This window comes from Coregonus lavaretus, assembly GCF_964263955.1.
Source record: "Coregonus lavaretus genome assembly, chromosome: 16".
Classification (NCBI taxonomy): domain Eukaryota; kingdom Metazoa; phylum Chordata; class Actinopteri; order Salmoniformes; family Salmonidae; genus Coregonus; species Coregonus lavaretus.
In genome coordinates, this window is record NC_140003.1 from 28888082 (window position 1) to 28906883 (window position 18802).

At 41.9% G+C, this 18802-nt stretch overlaps 1 protein-coding gene across 2 annotated transcripts in view; it reads right to left on the reverse strand.

Annotated features, from left to right (window-relative positions):
* Positions 1 to 18802, reverse strand: part of LOC311144143 (dual specificity calcium/calmodulin-dependent 3',5'-cyclic nucleotide phosphodiesterase 1A-like) — a 59313-nt gene that overhangs the window by 8491 nt on the left and 32020 nt on the right. Inside the window, exons 2-5 of one of the 2 annotated variants that reach the window (XM_084180137.1) lie at positions 8929 to 9042; positions 4024 to 4206; positions 2295 to 2361; positions 1691 to 1843 (exon numbers count right to left, since the gene is read on the reverse strand). In XM_084180137.1, the coding sequence (XP_084036263.1) occupies positions 1691 to 1843; positions 2295 to 2361; positions 4024 to 4151 (348 nt within the window). In that variant the 5' untranslated portion in view covers positions 4152 to 4206; positions 8929 to 9042. The remainder of the gene's footprint in view (positions 1 to 1690; positions 1844 to 2294; positions 2362 to 4023; positions 4207 to 8928; positions 9043 to 18802) is intronic. The other variant, XM_084180136.1, reaches the window with a different exon arrangement.

The following is an 18802-nucleotide window of genomic DNA, read 5'->3' on the forward strand; positions in this document are numbered from 1 at the left end:
AGTATGACAGTATGGCTGTGAATGACAAAACCCACACATGTAACAATCTGTAGGTGACAAGGCCACCTATACGCTGTGCGTAGGGCCTCCCGACTGACTGTTGAGAGATAGCGTGGTAGAATAATAATTAATATTTGACTGGATTTATATAGCGCTTTTCTACCAACTGAGGTACTCAAAGCGCTTTACATAGTGGGGGGAAACTCACCTCATCCACCACCAATGTGTGGCACCCACCTGGGTGATGCACGGCAACCATTTTTGTGCCAGAACGCTAATCACACATCAGCTAGAGAGTGATATATCTCAATTAGGAATGAGGGGGATGATTAGGGGCCATGATGGAATGGGGCCAGGTTGGGAATTTAGCCATGACACCGGGGTTAACACCCCTAGTCTTGCAATAAGTGCAATGGGATGTTTAATGACCACACAGAGTCAGGACACCCGTTTAACGTCCCATCTGAAAGACGGCACCCTATGCAGGGCAATGTCCCCTTCACTGCCCTGGGGCATTGGGATCTCCTTAGACCAGAGGGAAGAGTGCTCCCTACTGGCCCTCCAACACCCCTTACAGCAGCATCTGGTCTCCCATCCAGGGACTAATCAGGACCGACCCTGCTCAGCTTCAGAGGCAAGCCAGCAGTGGGATGCAGGGTGGTATGCTGCTGGCTTGTATACACAATCTGCAATGTGGACATTTGGTAGTACTTCAGCAGTTTTCCTCCTGTTATGTCAGTCACTGACAGTCAATCAATTAACCCATGTCAGCTAACATTTTATGGATTGCTAGGTAAGTTAGTCTAGCCAGCTATCTAATCACTGTAGTAATCATGTCCGAATTAGCCTACTGACTGGGCACACAGGGCACATGACTAGGGGCCCTGATCTCCAGGGGTCCCCCATTGATTTTGTTAGTCACTCCCACTCAGATATCATATGAACATGGCATAAGTCATGGCAAAATGTGTAGAATTGCAGGGGATATAGCATTGAAACTGTAACATTTTCTCTCCATCCATGGCAAAATTAGTAGAATCGCATAAAATGTGTTTTAAAACTGCAAAACACTGTATGTCATGTAGTCTTAGCACCTTTTTTCTAAGTGTGTATCTAGAACCTAAAAGGGTTCTTCGGCTGTCCCCATAGGAACAACCCTTTTTGGTTCCAGGTAGAACTGGTTTAGGTTCCATGTAGAGCCCTTTCTACAGAGGGTTCTGCATGGAACCCAAAAGGGTTCTGACTGGAACCAAAAAGGGTTATTCTATGGGGACAGCCGAAGAACCCTTTTGAAACCCTTTTTTCTAAGAGTGAATGTAGCCCTTCAAGTAAAGTGTAACCATATTATCATATGATTAAAATATAATCCTCACATTCAGATCAAAGCACAGTAACAGTACGTGTTGGTGATAATCTCACCACTCGTCTAATAGAGGACATGTAGAAACTATAGTATAAAACCAGACAAAGAGAACAGAACAGAAACAGTGTGAGGTTGGAGGTTCCTCTGAGGCACCCAGACCAGAGGCCTGTGGTGTAGAACAGAGGACAGAGTAACACACACACACACACAGAGGCTTGTGGTATAGAACAGAGGACAGAGTAACACACACACACACACAGAGGCTTGTGGTATAGAACAGGCTAAGGAGGTGATTAGGAATAATACTTAGTTAACAAACAAACTCACACAGCCTGATGACAGAGAGACTGAAGAGAGACTAACCCTGAAGCGGTTGATCAGGTCATATCGGGTGAGCAGTTCGTACACCAGGAACTTTAATGCGTGTTCACTGCTGGCCTCGTGGAGCACAAACACATCAAAGGACCAGTTATCTACATCCTGTAAACAATAAGATGATGTCAGGGATGATGACAGCACAGAATTAAATAGAACACACATTGTGTTCTATAATAAAACACATATTGATTATCATCGCTATGAATGCCAGAATATGATGATGTTATGATAAAGTCTAAAACAGCTGTAAAATTAGGTACATCTTGTACAGATATAATAAAGCCTTTATTCTGCAGTTATATGCATGATATGACACAGTTTATTATCTCTTTAATGTTTTAGCATGTCAACATTCCTATCTCAAAGTGTAGCTTGACTGATGTCATCATCTTTAATTTCTCATAGGTCCGGTTTCCCCGACACAGATTGAGCAAGACAAGAGATTCCCCATTGAGCATGAGTTTTAGTCTGTGTCTGGGAAACCAGTCCCTAATGTATGATGTATAATAGTAATAGTAATACTATAGTAATAGTAATATGATGTATCAGGCACCTTCAAAGCAGTGATGGCAGCTGGAGGGTACGTCAGTCCAGCCATGTTAGATGTCCGTCTGTACATCCTGAAGATAGATACACAACCATTAGGTGGTTAGACAATAGAACTGCGATGCACCCAGCGGGCAAAACAGGTTTAAATAATGTTATGATGAATACTGCTTTTAATGATTTCATTTCAATGAGTTTTGCCCGCTGGGGCAGCTCCTGTACATGTACTTTGTATACATAGAAAACTGTACACACAGACAACCAACAACGGCTAATGATTTCAATTGTATTCTTCCCATTATGGTATCAAAATGCTACAGTCAACGATTAGTAATGGGATCAACAGTAATTTAATTTTTGAAAGATAAAAGGCAGCAAGGCTTTTGAGCAGGCATTCTTTGCAGATTACAAATATTTTGGCGCTGGCCAGAACCGAACCAAATGCTGGGTGTTGAAAGGGGTGAGGGGAGGGATGAGACAGGGCTGTTAAATAAGGCCAAAGAAAGACTGTATTTGGGCTTTGGCAACAGCAACAAAGAAAGGTGTGACGTCGGAAGCCCAGCCAAGTTCTCTCTGTTCTTCAAGTGTCTAGTTAATAAAAGAGAAGAGGGTTGTGTCCCAAATGGCACCCTATTCTCTATGGGCCTTGGTCAAATGTAGTGTGCTATATAGGGAATAGGTTGCAATTTGGGATGCATCCTACATCTAGTTTATAAAAGAGAAGAAGGAGAATCTGGCAGGCTGGGCTTTGACTGTATTCTCCTCTCTCGTCTCCTCTGAGAGTGTTTTCAGTCATAGACCCATTCGTTTTTCTCAGGAGAATCTGGGCTGAAGAGACCATACTGTCTGACGGACATATTATATAACTGTAAAGACAGATCTTCCAACATTTTTAACAAATGGAATATGGACACACATTTTATAACTCAAATTCTAGTGTTGTCCACAAAAGAAGAAACCATCCAAATCTATTGGTTGACAAATTTGAATAATAAACTAAGTAATGTAAATTCCAACTGTCGAACTGAGAATGCCTGCATTGTGGGTTCCATTTTGGAATATTCAATTCAGGAGCCTAGTAGTTGCCATGGAAATAAGAGTGAGACACAGGCCATAGCACCAGCTCTTGAGGAGATCGAGACGCATTGCTGTTAATGATGTTTATGTATTCATGTTATTACCCACTGTAAGTAAGAATTCACTACTGACCATTTTTATTAACTGGCAGAATGACAGTTAATACTATTAGACTACAACCGAAAGCAATTGAGGGAAGCGCATTGCTCAATATGATTTATGTATTCATGTTTGTGCCCACTTACTGGAAGTAGGCAGGTTTTTAATAATAACCATTTTCTATTGAAAGGCAGAATGACAGTTATGTGTTTCTTTTAAGAACAACACAAGAAGCAATTCATTGGAGCTTCTAACAAAAGTGTTAATGGTTTGATGGTATGTTCTTTTATTTATCTGTACTTAAATGTCTCTGCATACTTATTAATGTAGATAGCCTACTGTAATTCTTTATGTTTATTTTCCCATACATGATATAAAGTACATCCTCCAGTTCTTCTTGACGAAGAAGACTGTGGTTTGTTGTGTGTGTGTGTGTGTGTGTGTGTGTATGTGTGTCAGCACGTGTCTGTGTGTGTGTGTGTGTGTGTGTGTGTGTGTGTGTGTGTGTGTGTGTGTGTGTGTGTGTGTGTGTGTGTGTGCATGTGTGTATATGTGTGTACCTCTCGACGAAGATGCCAGCCTGCACGGCATGGACAATGCTCTTGAACCGTGGTTTCTCCTCGGGTCGTCTCCTGACCACGCCCATCTTCCTGGTGAAGGTCGAGGCCAGCCAATCCCGCACCTCCATAGGGACAGAGTCCGTCTGGATGTCACTGAGCTCATCCTCAGTGTCCAGAAGACGCCTGGGAGGGGAGCAACAAGGGACAGAGTCAGACTCCAGGTCACTCGGAACACACAAATGTAACAGTACCATACCATACTACCTGATATTCACCTGTTACATACCTGTAACCCACCTGTAAGAGTGTCACATTCCCTCTCATTCACTTTTTACCCATATCCTGCAAAAGTAAAGCTAAATGCTAAATGTCACTCACACTGGGCATAGTAATAGCATGTTGCTAATAAAAGTGTAATTTGTTTCCATTGCTGACTGTAATGAGTTGAGAGGCCAGGTCTTAACAAATGCCTTTTTACCTGTCCTGGTATGGAGCCCCTGAACCATCATCCTCACTATGTGATCCCCAGCAGGGGCGGCCTGTTCAATAGGGCGATATGGGCGACGCACTGCCAAACGGGAAAAGGAAGGGATTTTTTTTCTAATCAATTATATCACGGCAACAGTAGTTATCAGTGTTGTAATCTATACGTCTGATCTGCCACAGTGCCACACTGCCACTAAATGTCGAATCAGGCTAAAGTCGTGCTTCAAATGGCTCCCCCCCCTTTTGGGGCGATTTCAGTCAGGTTGAAAATCGCCCAGAAGTCTCTCATAGCCTCTAATGTAAAATCTATTTTTTTCAAATTTCAGAGCCTTCAATACAATCTCTATGGGTGTCTGAGGGCTTGCACTTACGCGCTTTCGTCATACGTAACGTAACGTAACCATGAACGTAACTGAGAAAAGAGCGGATTGTGTCTTTGAAAGAAGTTCCTTTTTGTCGGCGAACAAATGAAGATAAATTGGCAACGAAACAATTAGGACCTCCCAGACCAAATTTAATAATTCAACAGGTTTCTACTAAAGGCGGAAAGTCCTACACCCGAGGATTTTCCAAAAATTGGTACGAACGGAAAAATAACATTGCCACTCAACTTGATGAGGGATACAGGCTAGCTGTCCGCCGCCACAACGATGAGGTTAGTGTTGATAATCACAAGTTTACTGGAGAACTGAGACCAAGTAGAGACTTTGGACAGGGTGGATATGGTATAATAAAGGCAGTTTATTCAGAGGTAAAGATATCTGGAATCGCGTGCACGGACCCGTTCGTCAAACTCTTAGGGAGCTATAAATTAAGCCCCATTACTTACCATATCAGATAAGAGAAATTGCTGCAGCTACATATATTTTACATCCTGGCCCTACATAGTTCACTATTTGCATCACTTACCAAAATATTACATGTGGTCATATATGCTTGGAAAGTGGAGATGCCATAGAACGTCAAAAAAGTAAACATTGCTGGAGACACATTGCCGTTTTGGAGAAGACATCGCGTTTGCTAGCGAAGAGATTTGTTGTGGCAAATGAACTTGGGCTGGGAATTGCCAGGAACCTCACGATAAGATATATGCATCAGCATTGCGAGTCTCATGATTCTATACGTATTGCGATTCGATACTGTGATTTTATTGCGCACCATATGTCTGTTGCAGAGGGATCAGAAAGCCATGAGAACGAGTTTTGATCAGTCATGGAAATAAAAGTGCTGAAAACAAATTGGCTCCCAATGTGAAAAGATTGAGAACAAGCTATGAAGGAACAATAATGGTGTTTTGGTGCAGGTACAGCCAACTAGCGCTAAAATATTGCGATATTGTCAATACAGTATATCGTAAAGTATCACTATGTAACTCGATTTCTTTCACCCCAATCCCTCAAATTAACGGTAAATAACTGAATTGTTTGCCCCACATTTAGCTAAGATGATTAGCTAGCCAGCTAAAATGTTTTATTTAGTTAGCAGTCGCATCTACAATAGTTTACTGTCAATAACATGTCTCCAAAAATGACGTGGTGTCTCCAATTGTGTTGACATTTTACAATTGCGATGCGCATCCATGAGTATCCACTTTCTGTAGCTCAGCTGGTAGAGCATGGCGCTTGTAACGCCAAGGTAGTGGGTTCGATCCCCGGGACCACCCATACACAAAAATGTATGCACGCATGACTGTAAGTCGCTTTGGATAAAAGCGTCTGCTAAATGGCATATTATTATTATTATTATTATTATCTGAAGAGAGCCCCGAAACATTGTGTGCAGACATTTTATGCAATAAATGAAGTAGGTTGAATCTAGTAGTTCTGATCTTCTGATTGGTCCTGATGAGTTGGGCGAGGTCCCCTCCAGGCTACTGTCACTGTTGCATTGGCTCTGAGTCGGGTTCTCTGTCTTCAAATGTTCAGCCTAAGAGAGGGGATTTTTGTGTGTGTGTGTGTGTGTGTGTGTTTAACAGTGATGATGTGTGTGTGTGTGTGTGTGTGTGTGTGTGTGTGTGTGTGTGTGTGTGTTTAACAGTGATGATGTGTGTGTGTGTGTGTTTGTGTGTGTGTGTGTGTGTGTCCTCAGAGCAAGAACTCGTGAGTTGGAAGAACTGAGAGGCCTATGGCGTGGGTGTTGTCCTTGGCCACCTGCTGACAAGGCTGACAAGATAGGACCCTTTTGTCCATTGTTATTGGATAGGAACAGAACTTATAACCAGCTCCTGACCTAAATAGATCTTAGCACAACATTTTACTCAACATATCATATTCCATATTCACTATAACAAATATATTTACTACGACATTAGCAAGAACCGCCACATCCTCAGCCGGCTAATCCAGTGTGTGAAGTTTTGCGGAGTGTTTGAGTTAGCTTTGCGAGGCAAAGATGAAACTGAGGGCTCCACCAACCCTGGTAAGCCAACACTTTTGAGATCAGTCAATAAATGCTTCTGGTATTGACTTATATGCTGCCCCTGTCTTCATGTTGTTGCTGGACATATCTTTTTTAAAATGTGTGTAGGTCACCTAAATCATCAGAAAAATTGCCCCCCCTGAGAATTTTTTCAGGAGCCGCCACTGATCCCCAGTAAATTGACTTCTTAAGTGTTAACTGACAGCCTCTCTTTCCACTGCAATTTGTTTAGTTTCCCTTCATCTTGTTTTACTGAGGAAATAGCCTTGTTGATTTATTAATTGTAAAACAGATCTTCAGTTGTAATGAGAAAGAAAATGTGGCCAATGAAGGAAAAGAGAGGCAGATCTTTTTAAAGTTGTGATTATAGAATGTCAACATTAGGTTAGATGCTAACCTAAGGAAATGAGGCTTATGGAATCGAGATAAGGGTGCAGGACTTCCTTCTGCAAGTAATTATTCTGAAATTGTAAAACTGAGCTGAAAATAAATTATAATCTATCACGATCATGGGAAATGCAATTACTACACAAATATGATTCAATCAAAGTCTGCATCCAAAATGGCATCCTATTCTCTTTATAGTGCACTACTTTTAGTGCACAGAGCCCTAGTGCACAGATGTAGGGAAAGGGTTCTACTTTGAACCGAAAAAGGTTCTACCTGGAACCAAAAAGGGTTCTTCAAAGGGTTCTCCTATGGGGACAGCCGATGAACCCTTTTAGGTTCTAGATAGCACCTTTTTTTCTAAGAGTGTACATAGTAAATAAGGTGCCATTTGGGATGAACAGAGAGAGAGAGAGAGAGAGAGAGAGAGAGAGAGAGAGAGAGAGAGAGAGAGAGAGAGAGAGAGAGAGAGAGAGAGAGAGAGAGAGAGAGAGAGAGAGAGAGAAACATAAGCTCTGCAATCAGACTACAGGCTAGGCAACACCTGCTTATCGCTGGAGAGCCCAACTGAGCTGACTCACTCTGCAGTCTGTATCATCAACTACAGCCACAACAGCCCAGACTGAGAGGGATGTGCGGCTCAGTCAGACTTTAGTTTAATAGTCTCCTCCATGGAGAGATGGAAAGCTTCACACAAGAAGAAGTAAAGCATGGAGTGGATGAGTGCTCCTTTGAGTAATCGGACGTTTCCCTCTGATGTTCACTCCCCGTCTCTGGCTTCACCACACACACACACATATGTACGAGCACGAGACACAGAGAGACACAGCGAGAACTGAGACACAGAGAGAGAACTGAGACACAGAGAGAGAGAGCTGAGACAGAGAGAACTGAGACACACAGAGAGAACTGAGACACAGAGAGAACTGAGACACAGAGAGAGCTGAGACAGAGAGAACTGAGACACACAGAGAGAGAGCTGAGACACAAAGAGAACTGAGACACAGAGAGAGAACTGAGACACACAGAGAGAACTGAGACACACAGAGAGAACTGAGACACAGAGAGAGAGAGCTGAGACACAGAGAGAAATGAGACACACAGAGATAACTAAGACACAAAGAGAACTGAGACACAGAGAGAACTGAGACACACAGAGAGAGAGCTGAGACACAAAGAGAGAACTGAAACACAGAGAGAACTGATACACAGAGAGAACTGATACACAGAGAGAACTGAGACACAGAGAGAGAACTGAGACACAGGGAGAGAGCTGAGACACAGAGAGAACTGATACACAGAGTGAACTGAGACACAGAGAGAACTGGACTTTGATCAGCAGACACAAAGACACTGTTTGCATAGAAAAGGTATCTTTCAAAATTGTCTGAGCAAAGGCACCAAAACAACATAGTACTGCCCTTGTGGTACACCACTGGTTGTACTGCACTCGATTCTGTCAAGGAATTTGATCATCAGAATAGGTTACTATCTATGAGTCATATTTTCTGTGAGTTGTATTTGTGCAGTTATTTCCCATACCTTTAACGGTGCAGAGTGCAATATGTTTGATGTAGTCATGCATGGTATTTAATTCAACTGAAATGCACTCACCTGGTTTCATCGATATAGACTGCCTCTAGAACAGAGGCTGCATACTCTATATTCTTCCTCAAGTCCACCACATTCACTTCTCCCTTGTCTAGCTGCTTCACCAGGCATCTCAATCTGCAAAGAGGAAGTTGGATTCACATTTAATCTTCATATATGAGCTCATGAACACTGGATAATACATAGTACATGGAGAACAGTACTGTATGTCGATACAACTCAACAGGCTCTGTGCTGGTCTAGTCAAATCAAATCAAATCAAACATTATTGTTATTGGTCGCGTACACATATTTTGCAGATGTTATCGCAGGGGCAGCTAAATGCTTATGTTTCTAGCTCCAACAGTGCAGTAATACCTAACAATACAAAACAATACAAACAAATCCTCCCCCCTCAAAAAAATAAAATAAATAAGAAATATCAGAACGAGCAATGTCAGAGCCCGGAATATATATTATACATACAGTACCAGTCAAAAGGTTGGACACACCTACTCGTTCTTTATTTTTACTATTTTCTACATAGTAGAATAATAGTGAAGACATCAAAAGGTAGGGGTGGTATACAGAATATAGCCCTATTTGATAAAAGACCAAGTCCATATTATGGCAAGAACAGCTCAAATAAGCAAAGAGAAATGACAGTCCATCATTACTTGAAGACATGAAGGTCAGTCAATACGGAGAATTTCAAGAACTTTGAAAGTTTCTTCAAGTGCAGTCGCAAAAACCATCAAGTGCTATGATGAAACTGGCTCTCATGAGGACCGCCACAGGAAAGGAAGACCCAGAGTTACCTCTGCTGCAGAGGATAAGTTCATTAGAATAACTGCACCTCAGATTGCATCCCAAATAAATGTCACAGACACATCTCAACATCAACTATTCAGAGGAGACTCCGTGAATCATGCCTTCATGGTCGAATTGCTGAAAAGAAACCACTACTAAAGGACACTAATAATAAGAAGAGGCTTGCTTGGGCCAAGAAACACGAGCAATGGACATTAGACCGGTGGAAATCTGTCCTTTGGTTCCAACCGCCATGTCTTTGTGAGACGCAGAGTAGGTGAACGGATGATCTCCGCATGTGTGGTTCCCACCATGAAGCATGGAGGGGGAGGTGTGATGGTGTGGGGGTGCTTTGCTGGTGACACTGTCAGTGATTTTTTTTAGAATTCAAGGCACACTTAACCAGCACGGCTACCACAGCATTCTGCAGCGATACGCCATCCCATCTGGTTTGCACTTAGTGGGACTATCATTTGGTTTTCAACAGGACAATGACCCAAAACACACCTCCAGGCTGTGTAAGGGCTATTTGACCAAGAAGGAGAGTGATGGAGTGCTGCATCAGATGACCTGGCCTCCACAATCACCTGACCTCAACCCTGTTGAGATGGTTTGGGATGATTTGGACTGCAGAGTGAAGGAAAAGCAGCCAACAAGTGCTCAGCATATGTGGGAACTCCTTCAAGACTGTTGGAAAAGCATTCCTCATGAAGCTGGTTGAGAGAATGCCAAGAGTTTGCAAAGCTGTCATCAAGCAAAGGGTGGCTACTTTGAAGAATATAAAATATATTTTGATTTGTTTAACACTTTTTTGGTTACTACATGATTCCATATGTGTTATTTCATAGTTTTGAGGTCTTCACTATTATTCTACAATGTAGAAAATAGTAAAAATAAAGAAAAACCCTTCAATGAGTAGGTGTGTCCAAACTTTTGACTGGTACTGTATACATATAATTATATTCCGGACTCTGACATTGCTCGTTCTGGTATTTCTTAATGGTTTTTGTGTGTATTTGTGTGTATTGTTTTGTATTGTTAGGTGTTACTGCACTGTATATAATGGTGTGAAATTGACAGTATGGACAATACAATTTATTGAAAAAGTGAGTACAGCATTTGTTATATAGAGTACCACAGTATGAGTCATAATACCCATAAAACCTAGCGGTCAAACAGGGAAATGGTTCCATTCATTTTTCCCATAGGGGATTTTAGAAACACATAAAATAAGGGCTGGGTTTCGTGTAGGCTTACCCTGGCGTGACGTTTTGATAACCGTGTAAATCTCTCTCGGACAAGGTGACTTTTATCAATATATTTGTCTGTATTAACCCCCCCAAAATTAAATGCTAATTAGCTGCTAATGTGGCTATCATAAAGAACTACAAATGCCATGATGATCTGGATGAGACTGCCGAATCGAGGCAAAGGTAAGAATATCTGGATTAACTAGCTAATGTTAGCTAAATGTAGTAATTAATAAATTGGCTTAATTTCTTTAAATGGACCTGGTGTCAGCTTGAGATGACGTGCAGGAGCTTGCAGGGATTTGTAGTCTTGCATGATGTCTACTTTGATGCTAATTAGCATTTGCGAACCTGAGAGTAAATGGAGCCGAATATATTGATAAAAGTCACCTTGTCCAAGAGAGATTCACGGGGTTATCAAAACGTCAGGCCAGGGTAAATCTACACGAAACACAGACCTTATTTTAAGTGTTCCTAAAATCCCCTATGGGAGAAATTCATGGTGAAAATACGATTGGAACCATTTCCCTGTTTAACCGCTAGGTTTTATGGGTGTTATGACACCTCAACTGTGGGGCTCTAAATAAATTAATAATAATAAAATATGCTGTTTAGCAGACACTTTTATTCAAAGCGACTCACAGTTATGCATGCATACACTTTATGTACGGGTGATCCCAAGAATCGAACCCACAACCATGCTATACCAACTGAGCTACAAAGGACCAAGGACCAAGGGCACTATAGGATGAGCCTTGACTAGAACACAGTATATACATATGAAGTGGGTAAAACAGTATGTAAACATTATTAAAGTGTGCGTGCGTGTGTGTGTGCGTGTGTGTATGTAGACATCCAGAGAACTAGCACCATTGAACTCTGACCGCCTGATCAACAAAGCCCAGAAAGTCAGTGGCGTCTGTGAAGCCTTTGGTTTTGGTCTCATACAGATTTTTAAATATTTACCACGGGACTAGTGCCTCATTAAAAACAACAGGGGATTGACACTGTGCCATGGCTCGCCTCGGTGGGCACACACAGTCTATCACCAAACACCAGACTCCCAACTGACCAACCAACCCTCAGCAAAATGACTTGGGATGCATCCCAAATGGCACCCTATTCCCCATATAGTGCACTACTTTTGACCAGAGGGCCTGTAGTGCACTATACAGGTAATAGGGTGCCATTTCAGATGCAATCTCAGATCCCTGCTGCAAGGCAAGGCCACTAGAGGAGCATCTGTTTTCAATCTGAGGTGTTATTATGTGAAAATCTGTAACAGAGGAGTATTCAGAAGTATTGAAGTGTTATTGGTATGTGGTTTTATATGAACACATAATCCTAAAACCCAAGCTGTCAAAGCAACAGGATCAACTGACTGAAAGCCAGAATACAGTACAGAAAACACACACAATACAGTACAGAAAACAACCCATGCATCTGCCTACAAAGTGAGCAGGGGAAAGCCATCTACAAAGTGAGCAGGGGAAAGCCATCTACAAAGTGAGCAGGGGAAAGCCATCTACAAAGTGAGCAGGGGAAAGCCATCTACATTGTGAGCAGAGGAAAGACATCTACAAAGTGAGCAGAATGTAGCCTACATGTAGTAGAGAGACTGTGATAAGCCTTGGACTTTATTGTGTCTTTACTGTGGGCTTATTTGTCTTATCCAGTCCTTATTCTTCCTTCTCTCTAGTCTTTCCTTCTTTTTATGTCTTCAAAGGGGACACACAGCAGGATACTGCTCTGCCAGTCAAGATGAGTGAGCCAAGTGCCAAGTCTATACTATTCTATCACAGGGGGCTGGTGGCACCTTAATTGGAGAGGACAGGCTCATAGTAATAGCTGGAATGGAGTTAATGGAATGACATTGACACATCAAGCACATTGTTTCCTAGTGTTTGATACCATTCCATTCACTCCATTCCAGCCATTATTATGAGCCGTCCTCCCCTCACCAGCCTCCTGTGTATTCTATTGTGTTCAGCGTTAATTGGAAATCTGACTGACTACTATTGGCAAACTGCCACCCCCTTGTTCTGTAAGCTACAACAAGACAAACACCTATGAGCGGCTCAAACATGGTGAACTCAGCCTACATTGATGTGACCGTAAATAGCGACACCTGTTGCACCTAATAATGGTCTGTAATATCAACATATTTCAATATATGACTCTAATGAGGATGCATAAAGTAAACATTTGCCTTGCATAATCAAGTTGTAGACAGCCGTCTCTTCCACATTATCAACTGCCTGTGATATTACATCTACTGTTGCATTTAGCCTGATATAGTATCTGGTGCACTTTGGATGAGAGTGAGATGTAGCCAGGGTGAGAGTTGGCAACAGTCCCTCAAAACAACCGCCTCTCCATCTCACTTATCACACACTCAGTAGCAACAGGTTCCCACAGACCAGGGTCTGTATTCAAAAAGTGTCTCAGAGTAGGAGTGCTAGGGCAGGTCCCCCCTGTTCATATAATCGTATGTATTATGATCTAAAAGGCAAAACTGATCCTAGATCAGCACACCTACTCTGAAACTCTTTGTGAATAGGGTCACAGACACCGCGTTTAGACTTCAGGTTGAAACCACTGAAACCATGGGAATAGTTAATGTGTAATGGGTGGGGGAATAACAACAAGGCTATTCCCACCCACAGTGTTTCCAGCCGTAGCTTTATCAATCATATGACCTTTTCCTCTGTCACTCCCCACAGCACTGGCCTGATGTCTTCCATCTCACACACCCTTGACCATACCAATCACAAAGCAGATAAATATAAATAGAGGCCCTGATTGGTGGATCTATCTGGGTCACAATAACACAACCTTGTCTTTGGAAGTGAGCTAAAATGACTCTTTCTTTCATGTGATTTCAGTATGTTTCAGTATAGGTTAGCATATGATAAAATATTCTGAAGAAAGTGGCAGTATATCAATAGCTGAAACACCCACAAAGGTAGCAGTATTGAGATATTTCTTAGAGAAAACATGTGGACTGTACAATGGTAAAGGGACTACAGACTGGTCAAATCCATGTTACAACAAGTTCAGTTGTATAAGCACATGTCATATCTTTCTCAACAACTGGGTTGCTTATCTGAGTTCACATGAGCTCTGGGAATCTTTGTTTGACATTTTGGGAGTAGAAAACCTAAGACATCTGGACAACTCTTCAGATGATGTTGTACAGTACCAATGTTTTAAACACTCACATACAGATGTAGGATCTTAAATGGATAACTCTTTTGTTGATGAACATTTTCCTGTACAGCAGGAAATGCAAACTTGTAGTATATTCAAGGTTTAAAAAGGCTTCTAAAGTTTGTAATTTCCACTTTAAAATGTCAGACTTGATTTGCCCTAACATGTAAAATGTATTATACAACGGGAGGGTCTAATCCTGAATGTTGATTGGTTAAAACCGCATTCCAGCCGGTGTCTATTCCACAAGTTACCACCAGCTAAATCTATGACATTAAAATGCCTATTTACACTGTTCCATCTGACTGCGCAATCCACTGTCTCATCAACACAGTCAGGCACTTTATAAACTTGATCTCCACTATAAAAAGCATCTAGATATTATCTCACATTTATTTTAGACTAACATTTAGTTTGCAACAGTGGAGATTTGTATAAACCTTGCTGTCTGTCTCTCTGACATTTGCAACATTGTTTCAATATTCAAATTCTATCTCCTGCTGTCCCATAGTATTGAACGTGTCGGGAGTCGGGACGAGACAGAAAGGCAGGCAGCGTTTCTCAGCCAGTCGAAATCATGAATCAGCTGGCATCATTTTTATGATATATACAAAAAAATGTCAATTGAAAAAAAGTACAACGAAACGAAGCTAATGTGCAGTCTTTCCAGCTTCAGTTTAAAGTGACTGTGTTACTGTAGCTGTGTTGTTGACTAGCTCCTCTGAACAACAGTGTCCTGAGGAGTGAGCACATTCTCTATGCAAGGCGAAATCGCGCCTCATTAGCTCATTGTTATGGATGTATCCAAATAAATGTCACTAGAAAGCAGCTTAAACAAACGCAAATGCAGCTACTTTGCTGGCTGTTATTCTGGCTGAACTTTTTGACGTAACTGTAAATTAGCCGTAGTTGGCTAGCTAGCAAGCAAGGGATAAGAACGTTGCCAGCCAGTATGGCAATGGAACATTTAGAACGAATGACAGTCTATAGATACAGAACAAAAAGACTGAACGACTGAGTCGTGTCCATAGATACAGAACAAAAAGAACGAACGACTGGGGCGTGTCTCTAGCAACCCTAGATTTGTGTCGTGACTATATCTTGTGGAAGGATGAAATAGTACGAATAAATTAATCAAAATAACATTTTTTATGAAAATATGTAAATCATTATTTGAATATATTGGTAACCCGTTGTATAAAAGTGATAATGCCCTCGGGCCTAACAAGACCCGTGCCAATATCTCCAACAAACACTGGCTTCTCGGACATTATCACTTAATCAACCCCTACAAAAAAAATCCATAAATTATAATGCACATAATAATTAACATTTCCTGTTACTGCAGGATTATTTTCCTGCTGTAGCAAACTGGATCAAATTAAGATCCTACAGCTGTAGGATGCATCCCAAATTACACCCTATTCCCTACATAGTGCACAACAGAGTTGACCACAGTCCTATGGCCCTGGTCAAAAGTTGTGCACTATATAGGGAATCGGGTTCCATTTGGGACGCAGACACAGCCTTATCTTTGCTGTCCAAGACTTCAACTCAGAGCTCAATATAATGACAAACTAACTCCATGTGTTGACATACATTATCCTGTTACTGTGACTATGAAATAACCATAATACATATTTTGAGTATATTCGTCATAGCACTATATAGACTACACTACATACTGTAAGACCTGTGTGGCGTTTTTAAAGAATGAAAATGAACTAAGTTAGCAATTTGTCAGGGTCAGATTAAAATAGGCTTTATGTGAAACTGTATCGCCTTCCGGAGCTTATTTCTGAGCTGGGCCTCCAAGAAGTACAAACAAAGGCATAGGGGGATGTCTGATTTTAGCTGCATCCGACTGGACATGTCAGACCTACAAGAGAGCATTTTCCCATGAATGAACTGTGTCCTCCTCCTTGGAGGGGGCTGCTGCCGTCACCAGGGCCCAGACTGGGGCCCCAGAAGCCACAGTGACAGGGCTGGGGCAGGAGCTGGAATAGAGCTGGAGCACCCTGCTCTGCCAACCTCTCAGACAGACTGATCCAACATTCCTCACCACTGAAGATGGCACCCAGAGGACTACTTTATGACCCGATAACGACCTGTTTCCAAGAAACAGCGACGGATGATTACTACTACATTTCAAGTATGAAAAAAGAAAAAGGGGCCAGACTGCAGTATGTTGTCTGACTGTGAACTAGACTGGTTTGTGCATCATCTATTTTCAACAAATAAACAGATCTGTACCTTGGTGGTACCCCGGGCATACAGAGGCTAAACAAGAATGCTTTTCATGTTGCTAAGAAATCCAAATTGCACCTTTTCCCTATTTAGTGCATGACTTTATGGAGTCATTTGGGATGCAGCCACTGTGTTTGGGTGGTTCTCTTTAATGGCTCCTCAATAAACTAATTCCCATGCTTTCAGATTGTAAACAACATGGTCTCACAGAGGGGATCTATTGATTGCAATAACAATAACATCCCTGTATGATACAGGCTATTACCAAAACAGAAAATGAATCAATGTGTCATTTAATGTGTTGATCCATGAAAAAACGTAATCAAAATGACCTTCATTAAACTTTGGAATGTTTTTGCTGTATGTGAAATGTTGACAAAAAAAAGAAAAAAACTTTGTAAGGGAAACAAACCAAACTCCGGTGTAAGCTGGTGAGTTTTACAACCGGCTTACCATTCAAGGCTCCATCATTCTGACAAGTGAGTGGTTCCAGCGCTCTTGGTGGCTTTCCAATTCAGATGCTCAAGCATTTAAAAAAACAGCCATTCACTGGCCTATAAACACACTTGGTGAGGACGGGCCCGTGTGTTATGTTAGCACTGGTCTGAGCCTGGGCCTACTTTCTGCTTTCTACAGACGTGCAGGCCTCCTAACTGACACAGGGACTGTTCAACTCAAACATGTTCACAGGAACGGGGTTCAAACCAAACTGACAAAAGCCATTTACAGCCGGTGTATGTTGCAGACATATGTTGCAGACCCTAACCATAACCCTTACCATTAACCGGTCTCTAACCCTATCCATGCTATGTGACATATAGGCTAACTAGTATGTCATAATAGTGAACAATAAGTAATATGTCTGTTTATAATGATAATGGTTTATTTCATTTCATGTGTAAAAAAAAAAGATGATTTATTGTCACATACACCAGATAGGTGCAGTGAAATGTGTTGTTTTACAGGGTCAGCCATAGTAGTACGGCGCCGTTGGAGAAAATTAGGGTTAAGTGCCTTGATCAAGGTCACACCGACAGTTTTTTCACCTTGTTGGCTACTATGGCAACCAAAATACTGAATTATAGTAACACATAGGCTACACATACAATAAACACATTTAAGTTAATAAGATTTGATGCAACAAATTGAACAAAATCAAAAAGTCTGGGAGTTAAGGCAGGAGAATGGAGGTAGAACAGTCAGAGGCGATGGAGGGAGGAGGGAGCATCTATTATGTGACATATAGCTAGAATAGTTAAATGTCACTATTTTTACATATTCTAATGGGACCAGGCAGTTATAACTAAACAAACAGGTATTTTCTCTGGCTTGCCACATTTTTCATAACTTCACTTCACTTTAGATAATATAAGCTTCTGGTTTATTCTAAATTGTAAACTGGCCTCTTGGGTTCCCACTTAAAGTCATCTAGCGTGGTCCCTAAATGGATCTCACTTCTGTTGTAATCCTAGTTTGGCAGAACAGACAGAGACAAAATCCTACACTCTGACCAGTATCTCTGTTGGACATCTTATCCTACTAGTCTGCAGAGGTTTCAGTTTCTCACAGGGCCAACAATGGTTCCATAGTTTCACCATCCCTGGTTCCACCTCTTGTGGATGGTAACGTCTTAGTTCAGTCGGTATGACAAATGAGTCCAAAATGCAAGATTAAACTGAGGGAAAAATCAGGCACAACTCTTACTCTTCAAGAGAAATGGAGCTACGGCAGTGACTAGAGTAGGGTAATTACACCAGTCTCCTGGGAGATTCACGATAAATCATACTCCCTCACCTCTCTGTTATCATCCTGTTTTCCCCCTCCCTCCCTCCCTCCCTCCCTCCCTCCCTCCCTCCCTCCCTCCCTCCCTCCCTCCTACTCCTCCCTCCATCCCTCTCTCCCTCCATCCACCACCTCTGTGTTATCAACCTCCTGTTCTGTTTTGTTCTACATGTCATGGGAGGGCTAAGACTCCATAAACTCTCATTAGATGAGGGATAACCTACTGCACAGTACACTGTAAATCCTGGCACGTCAAACACCCACACACACAAACAGCAGTTCCCCATAATCCCATTATAGCAGATTACTATTCTGAGGGGTGCTGGCTGTACTGTAAGTTGAAGAGCAGGCCATGGGGTGAGTGGTTTCAGAGTTGACACACACACACACACACACACACACACACACACACGGCCATATGAAAAACAGATAATGCTCTCTCGGGGGAGGTCAAAGGCCTCTCTCTCTCTCAGCTCAAAACCATCTGTAGTCATCTTTGATGGAGATGGAGAGAGGTCATTTAACTGTTCGCCAGCCATTTTCCTGACAGCTGATGTGAATTATATCATAACACCAGACACACACACACACCAGACACA